Source organism: Panthera onca, chromosome B1 (genome assembly GCF_046562875.1).
Source record: "Panthera onca isolate mPanOnc1 chromosome B1, mPanOnc1 haplotype 2, whole genome shotgun sequence".
In the NCBI taxonomy this organism is placed as follows: domain Eukaryota; kingdom Metazoa; phylum Chordata; class Mammalia; order Carnivora; family Felidae; genus Panthera; species Panthera onca.
The window spans coordinates 19,959,218-19,979,699 of NC_138342.1; the positions used below are offsets into that span (position 1 = coordinate 19,959,218).

Here is a 20,482-nt window from a genome sequence, read left to right on the forward strand (position 1 = left end):
CAGGAATGACCTGTTTCCTCTCGCAGATACGGGCAGGAAGGGGAACCGGAGGCAGGGTCAGGGCGAGTGCAGAGCTTCCCCTGGAAGGGTCTCACTCTGGTGCTTTCCTGAGAGTAACTTCCTTCGCACACCCTAGCCTTCTGGTCGGAAAAGGCACCGCTGTCGTGTCCTGTCATTGGTCATTCTTGTCACATGGCCAGCCAAGTGTAATTAGTTGAGAAGGTCCTGGTTCTGACTGGCTTTCATTACCTTCTGATTCGCACACATTGTCCTGACCTGTGAGCGGAAGGGTGAACAGGAAGGGTGACGCGTTCACAGGGAAGAGGAAACTTGCCAGAATGCTCCACGGACCCAGGATGCAATCTCCCTTCTTCACTGAGGAGCGGGGCTATTTGTTATGCCCAGAATTCGTGATCCCCAAAGACCACCAGGGAGCCAAGTCCGATGCAAAAGCAAAAGAGCCCTTATTCGAGCTAGCTCGAGCTCAATCCCCTACCTGCACCGACGCAGCGGTGAGATACCGGGGAGAGAGAGCAAGTTTCAAAAGCACAAAGGTTTTATAGGAGTCTAGGGGCAGTTGGTGAGGTAATGGCTGTGGCCTCAGCTGATTGGCTGGGGAAGGGTCGTGGCCTCGGCCGATTGGCTGGGGAAGGGTCGGAGTCCTGTTACGCAGGTCGCTGGGCTGTTTTGATCAGGAAGGTTGAACAGGTGAGCGGGAGGTTACTCAAGGGGAGGAGGCGTGGTCTAGGTGAAGGACACAGAACAAGATGGAGTCGGCCGGTGGCGTAGGCCCGCCCTTTCACTATTCACGGGGACGCAAAGGTGCACACAAATTGTTTAACAAGTGCCCGGCACACAAGAGCCACTTTAATAAATGCTAGATGCTATTAGTTTATTGCTATCACTAAGAATGATGCTTCTTTGCCCAACCTTACTAACAAGGACCTCCTTGCCCCTGTATTACCCTGATGTGTTTGGACAAAATGACCCAGATCCAAACTTAGACCCTGTCGTTCCCTGACTCCGTTTCCCTCCCTCTGGGGTGTCTGGGCCAACCTGAGGCGGCAAGACACAGTTGGGAGTCTTCTCAGGCGTGTCTAAAGTACTCGGGTTGGGTTAAACTATCATCACACAGAATCTGGCCTTTTAGGGACGCCACCTGGAGACCCTAATCACTGCTTCGAAAAGTTTTCTCCTCGTGGGAACCGCTTTATTTCCTGGTGGAATTTTGTTCTATGCGTTTTCTGAACACAATGAAAAGGAAACTATAATCGGTGTCCCTGCACAAAAGAAGTTCAAAGTTCTCTAGCAGAGATCTCTTCTACACAGACAGGAGTACCTCGGACTGCATTTTCTAATACTGCTGCTTTTACAACACTCCCTTGATTTTTTCAGTTGTTGTATTAGACATTAACCGACGTGAAAAGAAAGAGAGGTCAGCAGTTCAGCGTCTGGCTGCAAGGCAGTCACTGATGCGAGGAGACAGCCATGGGGGGCCGGCTCACCTGTTGTCTCTTTCTTTCATCTCTCAGCCTGCGAGGTAGTAAAGTGTAACGATTAAGGAGGCAGGCTTTAGGGATCAGAGTCTTGAGTTGAGCTCTCGACTTTGCCAGTTTCTAGGCTCTGCAACCTCAGGCCCCTTCCGGATTCTTTCCGCACCTCATTTTCCTTATCTACCAAGTGGGCAAGCTAACGCCCATCCCACACCACGAATACAAACGTTACATAAAATACCGTATGAGAAAGTGTTCCGCAAAGTGTTCAGTTGCCAGTTCGGAAAACCCAACCCAGACAACTTGAGCAAAATGAGAACGTATTGACTGACGTAAAAAAAACAGAGCTTCAGGTACGGCTAGATCCAGGGGTGCAAACTCTGCCCCTGAGTCACGATTTCACTCACCTTTTATTCCACTTCCCTCCACATTGGCCCAGTCTTCAGCTGGGTTCTCCCCCAGTGGGGGCCAGGGGGTGGCTAGAACTCCAGTCTTTCTAAAAGTCCCGGCAGAAGTGGCATTACATTTCACTGGCTCTGCATGAATTATCCTGGAACCAATGCAATGTTTTGATGAGTCACAAACCCACCTCTGGAGTGAGGGATGAAGTCAATTCCACCTGCATGGAATGAAAATGCAGAAAACTGAGGTGCTGTTGCCAAAGGAAGGATGCGGGCGAACAGAAAATCCCAGAGCTGGCTGCCCGCCAGAATGACCACCTTGAAAAAACAAGCAAACAAACAGTTCTAGGAAGCTGGCAATTGATTCACTCAGCCTCGGGTGGGGCCCAGAATCTAAGATTTTGAACAAGCTTTCCGGCTGCCAGGACTAGTATTTGGGTCTCTAGGGGCCCTGCCCGTCCCTTCGCAGCCTCACTCCTCACTCTGTACTGGATGGATCTGTCGACACCACTGTTCCCTCCCAGACTACAAACCCCCAGAGGGCAGGGGCTCCTGCAGGTTTGGGCACCCAGCATGGAGTGAGCACCCACAGAACATTTGTTGAAGGAAAGAAGGCTGGAGGGCGGACAAGCAGGCAGACAGGACTGCCTTCTCCCATGTGGGCTTTTCTGGGAGAGAAAAGCTGCTATTTCAGGAAAGTGCTGCTGTGATTGAGAAAAGATGATGGCAGCAAAGGAAGGAAGGCCACTGGGGGAGGGGGGGATGTGGAAAAGGCTCGTGGTGCCCTGGGCCGCATACTCTCCAAAGACTCCTCGAGAACTTTAATAATAAAGCGACAACAGTGATGATGATTGCTGAGGAGTTTGATTGTGTGCCAGCCGCCGGGTTGACATCATATCCCCATTTTACAGATGATGAAAGGGAGGCCCCGGGGGAGCTGGTCCCGGAGCAAAGTCAGGATGTGACACAGCGGGGCCTGGGCAGCCGGAGTGCACGCCCCTCCCCCCCCCCCCCTCCTGCCTCTCACCTCTCAAAGGCTCTGGGACGAAAACACCACGTGTATCTGCAAGGGGCCCATTCCCTTCTTGGTAGCATCCAGCAAAAATAAGTCAACAGCTGAGGAAATCAGGGAAGAGCTAAAGGCCGCTCAAGAAAGAGACCATTGTACATCTCTCCAAACAGGCTGCTTTCTGTCTACTTCTTATCCCCCTGCTGCCAGCTGAAGGTCACTGGCTCCGTCTGGGCGCCACTCAGTGGAGTCACAGGAAGGAACAACAGGCCAGGGAGCCCGGGGGCTGGGGAGGGCGGAGGTGGAGACGGAGGCGGGTGGAGTCAGAGGAGGAGGTGAGGCAATCGGACGACGGGGGACCTGGCCTACATTCCGTCGCGAAGTCAGTCCAATGGCCTTCTTTCCTTCCCCGCCGTGACCACTCCCCTGGGCCGGCTTCCCCTCGCTGCCCGCAAACAGCCCGGCCTCAGGAGCCAGCCTGCATTCCTGCGAACGCTGGGTGCAGCTCCCCGCTTCTCAGGAGGAAAGCTCTCTTGGAAGAGCGGGAAAGGTGGGTGCCAAGTTGGAGTTCGTTTCCTTCTTCCCAGAGCGCGTTTGTTTAAGAGTCTGAAACTGGGGCGGGGCATGGGGGGGGCGCTTCTTGGGAAAGCGACTGATCATCTAATGACAGAACCTGGCTGCTGGGGAGGGGACGAGCGGGGAGGTGGGGAAGGGGTGAGGGAGGCCTCCGGGGAGAAAGGAGCTGTTGTCCTTTGCACCGCGGAGGCCAGTCCCAGTGGACTTTAGGGTCAGGAGTGATCCCGAGTGAGGAAGGCCGCCTCTCCCAGGACCTCCTCCTGCAGAACCACCTGCTAGGTTGGCGGAGGCACAGAGGGGGGGCTCCTGGCCGGTTCAGGCTCACGTCCAGGGCTCCTTCTGAGAGTGGGCCGAGGGACGGGAACACGGGGAAGAGGTCAGAAGGGCCACCGTCTTCCCAGATCCAGACCCAGGAAGGAGGCACAGGCCTGGTGGCTTCCTTTGACCTCTTTCTCCAATGACCTGTCTTCCCTTCCAGACCAGGCACATAGCAGGGCCCCCCGAAACCACTTGGTCCTTCACAGCTCGATCTCAGGGGGACACGGTGTGTGTGTAAGAAAGGGGAGCCTCCCAGGGACCGGCCTCAGGACGTAGAAGTCCAGGTTGAGAACCAAGGAGTCCCGGCTCACCTGAGGTGGAGGAAGATATGTTTTTTCTCTCAAGAGAAAAGAATCTCCTTAAAATGTTAATTATTACCCAGCCAATTCTGAAAAAAAGCTTCATCGACACACCCCGCGCCCATCTGTTTTTGTTCTGTTTTTAAGGAAGAGTTTTCCAACTGGCAGAGCCGTCCTGGGGGGCAGGACGGCCAGCGGGGCTGGGGGAGCCCCATCATTGCTGATGGTGGACAGCTTGAGGCTGAGGCCTGGGACGGTCCCCCACTTCCGCTCCTGCTCCCTGGGGCTCCAGGGCGGTAACCCCTTACCAGGCCGTGTCTGAGGTGGTGGTTCCCTGGACCTCACTTTCTGGGTTTCTCCTACCTTCCTGCCACTCCTCCTGGGAGCGCTTCCCGGGCATCATGTCCTCCTGTCACGGCTTCAATAGCATCTCTCACCTGATTGTCCTGAAACTTCTTCTTCTTTTTTTTTTTTAATGTTTACTTATTTTTGAGAGAGGGAGGGAGAGAGAGAGAGAGAGAGAGAGAGCGAGCATGATGAGCAGGGGAGGGAGAGAGAGAGGAAGAGAGAGAATCCCAAGCAGGCTCCACGCTGTCAGTACAGATCCCGACAAGGAACTCGGTGCCACAAACTGTGAGATCATGACCTGAGTTGAAACTGAGAGCTGGATGCCGAACCTAGTGAGCCACCCAGGTGCCCCTGTCCCGAAACTTCTATCAGCAGCTTCCCTCTGGTCGCTACGAGTCGCCATATACTAGGAACTTTCTACCAACCAGGCTCTATGCTAAGTGCCTTCGACTTGAGAGCCATTCGGTGTAGTGGCTAAACCTTGGCTTGGACCACACACTTTTAAATCTTGCCCTCAGCTATTCATTGTGTAACTTCGGGCGAGACACTTGCTTCTCTGTGCCTCAGTTTCCTGCCCTTTGGAATGGGGATAACAGTGACACCTACCCCATAGGGTTCCTGGAAGACTTATACGAATTAACATATCCAAAGTGCTTTTTAACAGCGCTTCTGCGTGTTCGATAAATGTTAACGATTCGAACTGTCTCCCTGAAGTCTCAGCCAGCCCCTGAGGTATGTATTATTATCCCCATTTGCAGATAAAAACAAAAAACAAAAAACAAAAAACACACTGAGGCTCAGGAAAGAGCTGGAGCCCCACCAGTTTTCAGTCCGGCAGTTACTCTTCCTAACTCTGCAATAAAAATAACTAAACCCTCAGAGAGTAAGTGGCAGAGGCAGGCTTCACCATACTAGATTGCCTTTCTGTAACGGTTACGGGAAGAAAAAAATCCTCAACCCCAGAGTTTGCTTTTAAAATGGTACCTGCTGTGGGGTGGGAGAAGACCCTTGAAAGTGCCACTGACCTGATCCCTGAGGATGCGCTTAAAAACATGAAACTGGCCTGCCGTATAATACCTCATTTAATCCTCGCCGTGATCCGTGGTGACATCACCCTATTTTACAGGTAGCTAAGACAGAGCCAGTAACTCCCCCACAATATCGCCATGAGCAAACGTTAGAACTGGGATTTGAACCTGTGTTTGACTCTCAAGCTCTGGCTGGGTCCCAGAATCTCTGATGGAGCTTTACAAAAATAATAATCCATGCCCGCTGAATCAGAAGCTCTCGGGCAAGGCCTGGGCACGTGACTTTTATGAACCGGAATGTGACGTGCAGTCGACACGGAAAACCCCTCCCAGTGACGCTGCCTTTTCCAAGTGCCAGACCCGTGTTTCCAAATGTCTACCAAACACCCCACGTGCGTCACCGACCAGACTCTCACCCCCCGGGGGCTCCGCTGAACTCACCCTCCCTGCTGTCCTCTCGGGGCCTCTGTCCATGGGCCCAGCCCAGTCTCCCCTGCTGGCTACTCAGTCATCGCGCCGGCTCGTGCCCCCCTCTCCCCCCCCACTGTCCGTGCTATCCAAGATGTCTCTCAAGTCCATACCCCTCCAGCATTGCTGCCTCCACCTTGGTGAAGGCCTTCACTGGTTCCCATCGGGGTTGCTGCAACTGGGCAACTCCTCTCCCTCCATCTGTCTCTACTTCTCCCACACAAAATCTCCCCCCGTCCCTTAGACATGCCGTGTCCCTTCACAGGCTGTGAACAGGTCAGGGTGTGCCTCCTGCCTGAAAGGAGTCTCCAGTCTGGTTCAGCTCAAAAACGGCTTGTCTTGGGAGACCAAGCTCAAATGTCATCTCCTCTGGGGAAGCGTTCCTGGCGTTCCCCTGGCAGGATGGGTACTACTTTCTCTGTCCTTCCCCAGCCCAGAGCTCATCCATCTCCAATCACAGGATGGTGTTAGAATGACTTGATGACATGCCTGTCCCTCGGTGAAGTCCTCATTCAACAATCACATATTAAATGTCTCCTACAGCCAGGTGTGGGCCCAGGTGCTGGGGCTGATGAGGAGGAAAACCGAGTTTCTGTCTTCAAGTCTGCTGTGCCCGGCAGAGAAGAGGGGGCAGGACACTTCGGAGAGGGCACGGCTAGTCTAAGGGCCGAGAATGAGGGGTAGCAAGTCTTAACTGGTCTGTACAGGAGGATGCTCAGCCAGGGTGGCAGGGGGTGGGGTGGCGTGATGGGGGGGGGGGGGGAGGTCGGGAAGGGTCATCCTTATGTGCCCTGAGACTCTCCCCCCATTGCCCCATGACTTCCTCCAAGTGATGCAGACAGGACTTGAGAGGGCCATGATCACCCCGGCGGCTCGAAAAGATCCCCATGAGTTGCTTGAGACTGTGTCAAAGCCATCTTTACAAGCACAGCACCTGACCCAGGTCCCGGAGCATAGCAGGCCCAGAAAGGCACGGGGCCAAGGCAGGAATGCGCGCTGGGCGAGGAAGCCCCTGGGGTCGGGGGTCCTCACGTTGCCAGGGACTAAGGCTCGCTCTGCTCCACCCCTGGGGGCGCCCGCAGGTGCCCGACTCCGGCCATGCTGGCGCCGGCGCTGCTGTGTGCCTACCTGCTGCTGGCGGCCCGCGCCTCGCGCGCCTGGTCCGACCCGGACCCGGAGGAGCCCGGCTCCAGCACGGCGGCGCAGATCCGCGACATGCACGAGAAAGTGACGGCGATCTGGCAGGAGATGACGCAGCGGCAGGCGGCGGGCGACCGCCCGGACGCCGCGCTCCACGCCGCCTGCCGGGTGCAGCCGTCGGCCACGCTGGACGCGGCGCAGCCCCGGGTGAGCGGCCTCGTGCTCTTCCGGCAGCAGGTGCCCGGCGCCCGGCTCGAGGCCTTCTTCGACCTGGAGGGCTTCCCGGCCGAGCCCAACAACTCCAGCCGCGCCATCCACGTGCACCAGTTCGGGGACCTGAGCCAGGGCTGCGACTCCACCGGCGCGCACTACAACCCGCGGGCCGTGCCGCACCCGCAGCACCCGGGCGACTTCGGCAACTTCGCCGTGCGCGACGGCCGCCTCTGGAAGTACCGCGGCGGCCTGGCCGCCTCGCTCTTCGGCCCGCACTCGATCGTGGGCCGCGCCGTGGTGGTCCACGCGGGCGAGGACGACCTGGGCCGCGGCGGCAACGCGGCCAGCGTGGAGAACGGCAACGCGGGACCCCGGCTCGCCTGCTGCGTGGTGGGCGTGTGCGGGCCGCTGCCCTGGGCGCGCCAGGCGCAGGAGCACGCCGAGCGCCGGAAGCGGCGGCGGGACAGCGAGTGCAAGGCCGTCTGAGCGCGCCCCTCGCCCGGGGCGGGGCCGGCGGAGACCCCCTGCGGGCCCCGCCGCTCCTCCGCGCGTCAGGCACCTGCCCCCTGCCGGCCTTGACTTTCTCTCCCCAGCTCCCAGAGACACCTTCTCGCCCCGGGTCCCAGTTCTGCGCGGCTGAGGTCTCCCCGAAAATCCCCTGCACCCTGAGGCCTCCAACCACGTATGCGGTGACACCCCTCCGCATCCAGAGGGCAGGCCGTGCCCTCTGAGACCCCCATCTCGAGCTCTGAGGAGCCCTGGACGTATTGAAATAACCCACCTACCCTCCCGGATCCCCCACCCCCACCCCAGGTTCCTTTCTACCCTCATTCCAGGAGCCCTGAACCAATCCTGCTATGCCCTAAGGACTCAACTCCTCCCACCCCTTAGAGTCCTTCTAGGAGCTCTGAGACCCTTCCTGAGGTCACCTAGCCCCTCACCCCAACCGCCGACCCCCGACCTCTCACACACCATGCCAGCACATGCAGCCTGCAGTTAGGCGCCCGGTCCCCGTGTCCTCGGCTGTTGCTCGCCCGCTGCCACCCACAGAGAGGCCGATTGGCAGTCTTCGTGTTGCATATTAAAACTCAGCAATTCAGTCTTGCACTGGGGCCTTGGTTACTTTTGTTTGTTTGTTTGAGGTTCTGCTCCTAGGCTCAGCTACTATTTGGAAACAGCAAAGATATCTCCCAAAAACAGGCAGGATTTCTCCTTATCCTCCTCTCTCTACATCTGCTGACCACGACGTGGGGTCTCTGGTTATCTTGTCCTTCCGTGTGGCTCCCAAGATGGAGGGCACCAGGATCACTCAGGAAAGTGAGAAAAGAAAAAAACAAAAACAAAACAAAACAAAAAAACCCAAAAGACCCTGGGCATCCTGGGCTGGAATCCAAAGGGAAAGATGGACAGCTATTTGCAACAAGCTTCCTGGTGGCTCTGATGCTGGGGCCGCCAGCGTGACACAAGGCTAATGCCACTTCACTGGGCCCTGTGTCTCCTCACATGTGCCTCTGAGGGCAGCCTGAGGTCCCAGATGGTGGGGAGAGGGCCAGTGAAGCAGTGTGACAGAGCAGTTTACAGGGCGGTTGGTTTTGGGATCTGAAGTTGCTGGCCTTCTCCGCAGTCAGGATAAGGACAAGGCTTCTCTTGACTTCTTGACACAGAGGCGGTTGGAACAATGAAGCCCATGGGCAGGCTGATATTGACTAAGACTTGGATGTTCAGCCTGTCTTTTTGAAAATTATAATCTCTACACAGACTAGATTAGAATGCGTAGCCACCTTCATTTGTGGAATAAAAGCACCCAACAACTTTTTACGCTTCTTGGGCAGACCCGCTTTCTAGCTGCGACTTCCATTCCTCCCAGACTCGAGGCAGTGAGTCAAACGGAACCTTCGCCAGAAACCCATCCCCGGTGGCTATTTTTACCGCTTACTAGGACTAACTTGTTATTTACAAATCTTTCCTTGAACCCAAGTGACAACTGGAGAGAAAGGGTTTTGCCTGGTGACTTTGCTCCACCAACTGGTTCTCACTGGTTTGAAGCGTTTGCTTGAACTGTGCAGATCAGCGTTGAAAGGGGACTAGCAAACTGCTTCTTTAAATATCCTGATCCCAACAGATGTGTTTGCCTATCCCCACAGTTAAAAGTGGTGAAAACGAGGCAGGAAGCACATAGGACACACAGTGGAGAGGAATGAACACCCCACGGATGGATGCCCAACACCCCATCTTCCACTCGCCGCCCCGATTATCGGTTAAATTCAGGATCATCAAGGGAGGTTTGGATTTCTTTTTTAGAAGGAGGCTGGTGCTTCTCATCACTTACCTTATGTCGTAGTCCATTTGGGCTGTCATAGAAAAGTCCAGACTGGGTGGCCTATAAACAACAGAACTTCATTTCTCACAGTTCTGGAGACTGGAAGTCCAAGGTCATGGCACCAGCATGGTCAGGTGAAAGCCCTCTTTGGGGTTCACACCCAGTGCCTTTCACTCTGTCCTCACATGGAGGAAGGAGTTAGGGATCTCTCTGAGCCTCTTTTATAAGGCTCCCCCCGTCATGACTTTGGGACACCTTTGGGAAAAGGTGTCACCTTCTGTTACCATCATCTTTGGGGGTTAGGATTTCAATGTATGAATTGGCGGGGGGGGGGGGGGGCACAAACATTCAGATCATAGTATCTTCTGTTTTTAGTTTCTCTCTTCATGACCCTCAACCCTCCAAGACTAAAGAGGTAACCTAGCAGACCCATTCCATGTTCTTTCGGTCCATCGGTGGGAATTGGATTGATAAGCTCTTCCATGGGGCTCCAGAGGCAAAAAACAAAGAAAGGAAATAATAGAAGGGTGAAGTGGCCTGTTTGGAACCCCCGCTCCGCCACACTTTTAGAAGCTGTGTGACCTGAGTTAAGTCACTTCACCTCTCTGGGCCTGGGTTTTCTCATCTGTAAAATAAGATCATTATATTGTATTGTTGTGAGAATTAAATCAAGTGTTATTTGTGAGAGCTGTATAAAGGGAGGACCTAAGTATCTAATAAATGTCTACTTAATAATGATGGCTAATGTCAGAAAAATAGCTACGTACCAACAGATTGAACTACCTTGTGTCCTAGTGAATGCCGGCAACTAGAAAGATTCAAGTACAGGAAACGTTGCTTCCACTTAGGTTTGAAAGAAAGTTTCTGCATCCGGTGAAGAGGCTGGCTTGCTGAACTTTGATCCTCGCTCCTGGGGGAGGGCAGGTAGAGTTCTGGGACGGAGGAAGATTGTGAGTGGTACAGGCAGGCATCTGGTTTTGGGCACAGAACTTGATGCGTGTGGCCAGACCCACCCACTGGACCCCACTTGGCCCCTGGAAGCTATTTTTACCCCTCTCATCTTACAGATCTGTTTTGTTAATCTCCTTATATTTGCTGTTTTGACTTCCCAGCCAGCTTGCTAATCAGTTTGCCTGTTTGACTCACAGGGTTTGCATTTGTCACTGAGACTTAAACACACACTTGTTTTGATTTCTTTTTGTAAAATTAGAAGCGTTTGATGTAATGACTCTACCTAGACACAGCTGGTAAAGTGAGAATAATGCTCGAGTTTGCACAGTTTAAACACAATGTAGACAATAATTAGAAATGCTATCTTTAGATGTTTAGGATAAGCTTTTTCTCAGAATTGCAGTGAATTTTTTTCCGAGTGGGGCTTTTCAGTGCATATATATATATATATATATATACAGAAATACTAAAAACGTAAGAAAATAGAGCAAATCAGTGAGTGCTTTGGTCAACTTGAAAGACTGCAGGAAATAAACTAACTGATTTTAGATCTGGCATTTTTGACGGAATGCATAAAATCTTTACATTCTCCATAATTTTCATGAGTACCATTCGATCTAATAATTTTAGGTGACAGATTGCAACTGATAAGTTGTTACAATATGTTCAGAAGGAACGCTCAGTCTATATGCCTGGCCTGTAGCGAGGGTGGAGAGGGAGAATGGTGCAAATAATAAAGATAATCATCTGTATCAGGAAAATTACTGCATGTTTATTTCAGGTAACAAAAAAAATATATAGTTATGTTACATGATGGTCATAGAATCCAATAACACAAAGTCTGCAAATGAATAGAAGTTACTTCTGTCTTTAAGTTAAACTACAAAATAGCAGCTGGTTTTCTCTTTTTCTTTCTTTCTTTCTTTCTTTCTTTCTTTCATTCATTCTTTCTCTTTTCTTCCTTCTTTCTCATTCCTTCCTTCTTTCTTTCCTTCCTTCTCTTTCTTTTTCTTTCTTTTCTCCTTCCTTTTTCTTTCTTTCTCTTTCTTTCTTCCTTTCTTTTTCTTTCTTTCTTTCCCCTTCCTTCCTTCCTTCCTTCCTTCCTTTCCTTTCTTTCTCTTTTCTTTCTTTCACCAATTGTTTTAAATTTAATAGGCTATCACTGGCCTTGGCTAAGATCCAAAATATATTCCTGGGTTTACATAGATTCCAGAAAGTCTAACCTGTCAGTATTGTACAAACTTTCCCTATAAAAAAAAAATCCCATTCAAGAGGTGATATGAAATGTAGGGCAGCACATCTGTATCTATCATCTTAAATTGCCTTCATGCTGTATCAACTTGTTTTGTTTTGTTTTCGTGAGCAATCATAATATCGAGAGACAGGCCCTTCTTATTTTTCTGCTTCTCATTTCTAATTAGATTCACTACTGAGCTCTCTACTGCATCTCGGAATTTCAAATTTTTCTCTGTTCAGAAAGACATCTGGAAAAAAGGAATATATTAAAGTAGTGAGTTAAGTAAGGGGAATCTTTTGGCTCTTTGACATCCTAACTGAGCTGTGTGCTGGTACCCTCAGTATTATGAAGAGAGATTGTTCCAAATGGAGGCGTCCAGAATGAAAGCGGAGGGCAGAGCAAAGAGAGGGCTTTTTCAAGGAGAAGTCGAATACCAAGCCATCCCAAGGGCTACAGGAAAGTGATGGAACCAGGAGAAAAGCGTGGCAAAGGCGTGCTGGAATTTTAAAGAAACAGGGACGAAAACACCAATGGGCAAGTAGCTGGTCTTTGAAATTCCTTGAGGAAGAGATTGAATCTTTTATGTCACATGGTGAATAGGGGCACAAATGCCCCAGTGGGAATAACACATCCCCAAGTTCACCCCAACATGTCAACGACCGATGCCAGGACCTTTTTTTAGAATTCCACGTCGTCGGGGCGCCTGGGTGGCGCAGTCGGTTAAGCGTCCGACTTCAGCCAGGTCACGATCTCGCGGTCCGTGAGTTCGAGCCCCGCATCAGGCTCTGGGCTGATGGCTCGGAGCCTGGAGCCTGTTTCCGATTCTGTGTCTCCCTCTCTCTCTGCCCCTCCCCCGTTCATGCTCTGTCTCTCTCTGTCCCAAAAATAAATAAAAAAACGTTGAAAAAAAAAATTAAAAAAAAAAAAAAAAAAAAAAGGGGGGCGCCTGGGTGGCGCAGTCGGTTAAGCGTCCGACTTCAGCCAGGTCACGATCTCGCGGTCCGTGAGTTCGAGCCCCGCGTCAGGCTCTGGGCTGATGGCTCAGAGCCTGGAGCCTGTTTCCGATTCTGTGTCTCCCTCTCTCTCTGTCCCTCCCCCGTTCATGCTCTGTCTCTCTCTGTCCCACAAATAAATAAAAAAAAAAACGTTGAAAAAAAAAAAAAATTTTAGAATTCCACGTCGTCACAATGGTGTGTGTTTGGGATCGAGGACACAAGAGGACCCATAGGGGAAAATGAATTTAGCGTAAGATTGCCAACTGAGAGGAGGCCCCGGCAGGGACTGAGCTGAATGCCAGTAGGAGCCTCCTAGCTAGAGAGGCTTCTGGAATAGCCACATGAGGTGAAGACGACAGAGGGGGAGGGGAAAGTGGACAGAGGAGGCATGGAAAAAGGAGTTAAGGAAGAGAAATGCCTGATTTTAAAAAGCCAATCCGTTTCCAGGGGCCTTAATTACAAGAAGGACAAACGCTCGTATGTAAAAATCCACACCTAAAGGCTCTCAGGTACAGAGCCGTCACAAGAAATGCAGTATGTGCAAACAAGCTCTCATTAAGAGGCCTGTCAGCTCTGTTTCATTTATCCAGACTGCTCTGCATTCTGCTGGCAACCGAGCTGGAAAAATAATGGAAGGACAGACATACTCGAAGAGATAAACAAAGGTGGGAACGTTCCAGCTACAAAACAGAATAGATGATAAAGAAGCCAGGGAGGAGCAGAGAGAAGATGGCATTTTTCTTAACAACCAACCAACCACTGCCCCTCCCCCCACCTCCAAACCCATGAGTAACGCAACATTCTGGCTTTTAAAGGGAAGAAAATGAAACAAAATCAGACACGGACTTCAGAGACAATGCTGTCGGTGGTTTATTTTAAATCCATTTCTAACTTTCCTGTACTTCTTCAGACCTGATTTTGTTTTGGTGTTCACCCTTTTAGAGTGTGCGTGTCCAGGGTCGGGCCCTCCCTAGTTCCCATGGTGATCTTACGGAACCTAAACCCTTCGCAGGAATATTCCATCTCCCTTGCCAGGCGTCGGTGTAGACAGAGGCATGCGATAATTCTGACCGATGAAATGTGCCAAGAACTAGATTTCTTGCTCTTGCTCTTAAACACACACACATACACACACACTCACACACACGGAGAAACTTCCTTCTGCCTTTGGACACAAATGTGAGAACAGGTGACTGATGCTGGAGCTGTGGCAGCCATCTTGGCAGTTTGAGGGAGTAGCTGACACTGAGGTTCGGCAGAGCAGGAAGATGGGAACCCAGATACTCGATGACTTCTTGAATACACCAGCCCAGGAATGCCCTACTTCTGAACTTCGTGTTACGCAACGTAATTCATTTCTCTATTAAGTTTCTTAAAGTGTGAGTTGTAGCTGAGAGGACTCTGACACAGGGTTACCTGGTGGACGAGAGAGAATGCTGTATGCTTTCATGACGACTCTCACAAAGACAGAAGACAACCATAAATAACTGCTGAAACCTCCTCTTTAATGTCTGTGGAACAGGAGAACCATGTCCGGCTAGGACAGCAGGGGTGGGGGAGTGTCATATGTGTGTATGGGGCATTGTCAAGGTTACACATGCGACAGGATCGACTCATCGGCTCCAATTCCATCCACCGACACAAAACCCTCGGCACACACAGTGTGGCTTATCACTCCCTCTGACCTCCGTACCCCAAACCCCCCTCTCTCTGGGACTCAGCGTTTCCCTGCCCCTGACGGAATGGGACAGAGTTTGTTATAAGCCCTGCTTTCCAGAAGGTGACTGAATGGGCCCTAAAGATGTGCACCTGGCCGACCGTGTGTCAAAACCAGAGCTTCCGAGGGGAGAGATCTTTCTTTTTAATATTATTGTATTAAACCTGGCTGTGTTTTCCTTTGGTGGCTCTGGCGGACGATGCGGTCGCGCTGAACATTTGCAGATAGTTAAGGCCTCGTGCAGCAGGAAAATTATTTCTGTGGCTGCTGGCCTGTGCAAGGTCTGCAGCTGCAGAAGCGACCTCCCTGGAGAGGGAGTTGAGGGGGTGGGTCTGGAGAGCGGGGAGGCGCTGAAGCGCAGACGGATGAAAGGGGCATCGGGGCCTGACGGGCAGGGGCAGGTGGTGTGTCCAGATCCCAGCTCCTGTGTCCAGGGGCAACAGAGCACCGACTCGGCCGTGCCACCTCTCCCACTGCTGGGGTGACCTCTAAGCGAGCGGGAAGAAAGCAGCGGGAGGTCCGCCCAGGCTCCCACGCTGGACCTTCTTGCCTACACTCCGCCCTCCTGCAGGGTAAGGCAGCACACGGCACAGCAGAGTAACGCCGCAGATGAGACGTGGCAGGGAGGTATCAGGGTGGGCCGGCCCTCCCCGCCCCTTCCCCCCCCCCGCCCCCCTCCCCCCCCCCGCCCCCCTCCCCCCCCCCCCCCCCCCCGCCGGAATCACAAGCGTGCTATTGACAGCTGATACTTCGGAGGAATTTTCAACTTTCCCAGCTGGGGAGCCTCTCTTTTTCCTGCAGGAGAGCCTCTCCAAGGAGTGATTCTGGTTCTCAGGGGGTGTTTGGAGCTTTGGGATCTGGTATCGGGCCTTTCTGGGGAAATGAACGGAGTTCAGCTGAAAGAAAGGTCTCTCATTCCACGAGCCTCTAATTTCCAGATGCCACCTGCAAGAGCTCATTTGATCGCTAAGGAAAGAACCAGGAGGGATGAGATCTCCCCTGTTCCCACGCTTGGTGCTTGGCTCCACAGTCCCCCTGAAACGGGCTGTCATGAAGTTATCTTGTTTTCCTCCCTCTCTCTCCACCCTAGGGCCACCCGCTCTGTGTCTTGTCTTTAAAATCCCAGTACGTGGCAGCACAGAGGAAGCGAGGTGAAGGGTTCAAGGTTTCAGGTGGCACAGGAAACTGCTTATCTTGCCCTAACCCTACACGGCCATAAAACCCTATAGGCAGCGCAGGTTGAGTGGAGAGAACCAGCATTTCCAGGTTCTGGCTCTTATCTCATCTCAGAAACAAAAAATCAAAACACCCCTGGAGTCCCCTTCCTTGCCTTATCCCCCCCCCCCCCCCCGCTCCCCCTCCCCCCCCCTCCCCCCCCAGCCCCACTCCATCAGTCCAGGTCGATTAATCCTTCAGAATTACAGGCTGGAAAACTCAGCTCTAGCAGTCAGCAAACAGGGCCCAACAGGGGCTGTGGATTTCAAACCGGAAGCCCAGCCTTCTGAGCCTGCTTAAGCCCCTTTCCACCTGCCAGTCGGGGCCGTGACAGACCGGGCTGCGGGCAGGGAGCCAAGGACACCCATGCTGGGAGGCCTTACGGGGCCCTGACATGATGAGGCGGAGCCGTGGGCCCTCTGGACCCATTACGCTCAATTACACCTTTCTCTCCAGCCGCCTAAGCATTACAAAGACAGGGGCCTGATTAAAAACCCCATCCCTTTCAAGCTCTTCCCATAATCTTGATCGACAACATTAAATGCTAATAGAAAAACATCTTATCTCTAATAAAACAAACGCCTGACAGAAAGACGGATGCCAAAACCCAGCCGCGTGGGGGACACGATTCTGCGCCCGGCCGTGTTCACCGCAGCGCGTCTGCGGCACGAAGAGAGGACACCTGGAAGCTTGAGGACCGGCATTTAATAAATCGCACTGTGCTGGCATCATCAGCATGTTCAGTTTGCAACAGGACCTGTGTCCCTTCTCACTTGCAGACTTGGAAGTGTTTTAGGAGAGAGTCGCCTCCGAAAGCTGCTCTGATGCTTGATTCTTTACCGTCCCCCGTGCCTCTGACGTGACATCGCGGGGATCCCTTTCCCCTTCATGTTTTCACGGGGCTCCTCCTGCCTGCACCCTCCAGGGTCTCCTTGTTGTCCTCCGCGGCGGAGGCTTCGGCCGCTGCCTGGCTGGACTCAGTGGGGCCCTGGCAAGATTTGGGGGCCTCCCCCCTGGAGGTCAGGCCCAGCGTGGCTGTCCCCATCTCGTTCCTCTGAGCCTCCCCGGGACCTGCTCTTCTGGCCCCTTCTGGTTCTGCCTCTGCCTGTGCCTCTGTCAGTTTCGTGATTTCCCTTCCAAGCCTGTTCATTTCTTCTTCCTCAGAGGGTACCTGCGGTAATGAAGGATGAAAGGGGTTGCATTGGTTCCCGTGGCTCTGGTTTGCCGGGGAGCTGATGGCGGGCCTTCCCGCGTCCTCGGGTGCTGTCAGTGCCTCGGTGGCGGCACGACTTTCATCTCGTTCTTGCGTCTGGATCTCCCCTGAAACAGACCCGGGACAGCATCACACCTCTGGCAGGAAGTCAGCCCTCACTCCCTCTCTCCTCTCAACCCCAGGCCCACGTCACAGGGGCTCTCAGATAGAACATGCTGCTGGCGGGGGCCATGGGACTCACATAAAAAAAGAAAGCAGCCGCTCTGTGTCATTCACGGAGGGAAAGGGAGCCCTTGGCCACGTCCATAACCATCATTTCCGTGTGCCGTTAAATATCTAAATCGAGGCAGGTTTTATAGATGCTGCGGCTCAGGAAAGACCTGGGACCTTTAGTAATGACAAGAGGTGCTGGCTGCCTTCAGGGCAGGAAAGAGAACAGTTGGGAGGGATTTCACCCTTTCCCCATCAGCACCTCATTCTTCGATGCAGACAGCTGATGTTTCCTCAGTTTCAATAACATGCTATGTGTAAAAGAAGCTTTAAGCTCCCTACGCCTCCTAACTAAATTGTTCCACCAAACTTCTCTAAATAACAGAGATTGTCGAATTCAACTGGAGGGGGATGGATGGCAGAGAACGGGGTCCTGAGAACTGGTACCCAGCCCCATTTTCCTACTCATCGCTTTGTGATCAGGAGGACCCATCTGGTCTCCTTTCCTCAGACACAAAATGGGGGGGGCGGGACTCTGACGTCCCTTCCAGACTGCAGGACTGAGACCCACTAGGGGAGCAGCTTCTTAGCACCTGATCATGTGCGCTCAACGCCAGACTCTGAGGCCCCCAGAAGTCAAGATTTTCTTAGCTCTCAGACCAAACAGTGGTGAAACGTATGCAAGAGCCTCACAGGGCTGATTTCAGGGGCAAGGGGCCTGGGGGGAACACTTCCTGGTACCCATAAGGGGACCCGAGGGGAGTCTTACTGCGATTGGGCTGGCATCAGACACATGCAAATATTTTCAGGCTGACAGCTGGCATTTGGGGAAACTGGGGGACAAATGAGGGCAGTTAGAGGGAGTGACCTTTTTTTTTTGTAAGTTTATTTATTTTGAGAGTGAGTAGGGGAGGGGCAGAGGGGGGGGGGGGATCGGAGAGAATCCCAAGCAGGCTCCACGCTGTCAGCTCGGAGGCCAACTCAGGGCTCCAACTCATGAACTGTGAGATCATGACCTGAGCCGAAATCAAGAGTCCAACACTCAACCGACTGAGCCACCCAGGCGCCCTGAGAGTTGAGCTGTTCTGACCATGCGCTTTCCTGCTTAGAACCTTTCACTGGAGGCTTGCTGCTTTTAGGATAAATTTTCATTCCTTTCACTTAGGTCTTTGGCAGGATCCTAACTGATGAGCTCTTGCTTCAGTCCATAGCCTCACTTCCCATGGTTCTTTCACTGCTGTCCATTTTATGCAGGGACCTTTGGTTTCTCCCTCTCTAAAGTGAATCGTACCGGCTAATGACTTTTAGGTGATTTTCTGTGCTGGGCTGAGTGCTCAGTGTTTTACATGTTTATCTTATTCTAGAATATAAGCAGGAGCCTCACCTGACCTGTTCACAGTGCCTGGCACATTCTAAGCACTCAAGAATGTTTATAAACAGTCCCTCACAGGGGCGCCTGGGTGGCTCAGTCGGTTAAGCGTCCGACTTCAGCTCAGGTCACGATCTCGCGGTCCGTGAGTTCGAGCCCCACGTCGGGCTCTGGGCTGATGGCTCGGAGCCTGGAGCCTGCTTCGGATTCTGTGTCTCCCTCTCTCTCTGCCCCTCCCCCGTTCATGCTCTGTCTCTGTCTCAAAAATAAATAAACGTTAAAAAAAAAAATAAACAGTCCCTCACTTTCCTTTTTTTCTTTTGATGGAAGTATAACTTACATAAAAGAGTGCAAATCATTATGTCTACAGTTCAACGAATTCTTACACTGTGAATGCACCCACGGAAGCAGCGGCCGGGACAAGAAGCAAAATATTACCAACCTCAGTGCCCCTCATCTCCCCCAGCTGTGTCTGCGCCTCCGAGGGAGCTTTGTACTTTTTACTTTTTTACCCCTAACTTGTTACTTATGTATAATTAGCTCATAAAAAAATCACCTGAAGTATAAAATCTTACCTGATTAATTTTTAAACTTTGTCAATTTTTTTTTTTTAATTAGCATTTATTTACCTTTGAGAGAGAGACAGAGACAGAGGGTGAGCAGGGGAGGGACAGAGAGACAGGGAGACACAGAATCTGAAGCAGCTCCAGGTTCCGAGCTGTCACCACAGAGCCTGATGCGGGGCTCGAGTCCATGAACCGTGAGATCATGACCTGAGCCGAAGTTGGGCGCTTAACCGACTGAGCCACCCAGGGGCTTCAAACTTTGCCAGTGTTCTATAGTGGGTACTCACCAGATGGCTGATTAAATGTTTGAATCCGGGGACATATATATGAATAAATGAGTATATTAGTACATATATGTAAATGTCACACATAAATAAATGAGAGCAACCACTGAATTTATGGTATTTGTTTAGGCTGTACTCAGGTTGCTACCCTAAAAGTTCCTAAAATGGCACTCTCAGAAAAAAAGATCTCTAACTCACGCAAACGTTTAGTGGCATCTGAGGTAGCTCAGGGAGGCAATAACATAATTTCCATACTAACGAAAAGAAAATTTTTATGGTTGTTGTACGGGGGTTAAGGGAAACACCGAGTCAAAACGAGCAAGTTTCCAGCATCGTGCAAGGAGCTGTATTCAAAAGGAGTAAATTATGGTCCTTTCTGCAGTTAAATTTTTCACCAACGTGAGATGAATAAACTCCGTCTGGAAATTACTCTTATGAAATTACTCCTTCCAAGACACTTAATAGTATATTCTGGTGCCCCTGAAAAATTAATTAACCTTACCCGTAACAACCTAACCCCTAAACCATTCGTGGTGTTTTTACTGTGGGTCAGGTTAATCTTCTCTACCTTAATTTACATCTAAGTGAGGGTGGTCTAAATTACACGGGGGCCTTTTGGTCGCCGGTACTTTGCCTCATGCCATTTCTTTAGATGACATTCTGCTCATGTCCAAACGCATGAATCTTTTTTAAAATGGCAAACCTCTGAGATTACCAGGGAGAACTTTTCAACCTTTTTTTTTGGCTGGGGGTTGGGGGGAAGCGACATTGCTGTCATCCTTAGAGGTCAAAACACAGCGGCAAGAGGGGGATGGGCGAGGCTGTGGTTCTCCCGTTTGGTCTGGTCAGGGATTTTGTTTGTTTGTTTGTTTTTCCTGAGAATGTCTGGATTTTCAGAGCCTCAGGACCATGAAAACATAGGCGGCAGGCACTGCCCAGGATTAGATTATAGGTCAACAGCAAGATTTTTCAATCCTCTCCTCCCTTGTTATCCAAAAGATGTCTAAAAAGTATGCGCAAGTCATCGTCAGGAGACAAAGAAAAGTTCCCGAAAATGCCACAAACGCTGATCTATATAACTAGGACCTCCGCTCCTTGCTGGAGGTGCAAAA

At 51.8% G+C, this 20,482-nt stretch overlaps 2 protein-coding genes and 1 long non-coding RNA gene across 5 annotated transcripts in view; 1 reads left to right on the forward strand and 2 right to left on the reverse strand.

Moving 5' to 3' along the window:
* Window positions 1-1,847: 1,847 nt before the first annotated feature.
* Window positions 1,848-3,190, reverse strand: LOC132692660 (uncharacterized). Of its 2 annotated transcripts, none has more exons than XR_013555332.2 (2): window positions 2,922-3,190; window positions 1,848-2,112 (listed from the first exon to the last, which is right to left on the reverse strand). It is a non-coding gene; the product is annotated as an uncharacterized LOC132692660 (long non-coding RNA). The 2 variants fall into 2 exon arrangements; XR_009616506.3 differs by having other exon boundaries at window positions 1,848-2,212.
* Window positions 3,191-3,325: 135 nt separating this feature from the next.
* SOD3 (superoxide dismutase 3) lies at window positions 3,326-8,400 on the forward strand. Its single transcript, XM_060655323.3, has 2 exons — window positions 3,326-3,453; window positions 7,023-8,400. The coding sequence occupies exon 2, from the start codon at window positions 7,039-7,041 to the stop codon at window positions 7,777-7,779; it is 741 nt and encodes a 246-aa protein (XP_060511306.1). The 5' UTR covers window positions 3,326-3,453; window positions 7,023-7,038; the 3' UTR covers window positions 7,780-8,400.
* An 8,018-nt stretch (window positions 8,401-16,418) lies between these two features.
* Window positions 16,419-20,482, reverse strand: part of CCDC149 (coiled-coil domain containing 149) — a 92,061-nt gene continuing 87,997 nt past the window's right edge. For both annotated transcript variants that reach the window (XM_060655322.3, XM_078446233.2), the window contains one exon: window positions 16,419-17,048. In XM_060655322.3, coding sequence (XP_060511305.2) covers window positions 16,615-17,048 — 434 coding nt within the window. In that variant the 3' untranslated portion in view covers window positions 16,419-16,614. The remainder of the gene's footprint in view (window positions 17,049-20,482) is intronic.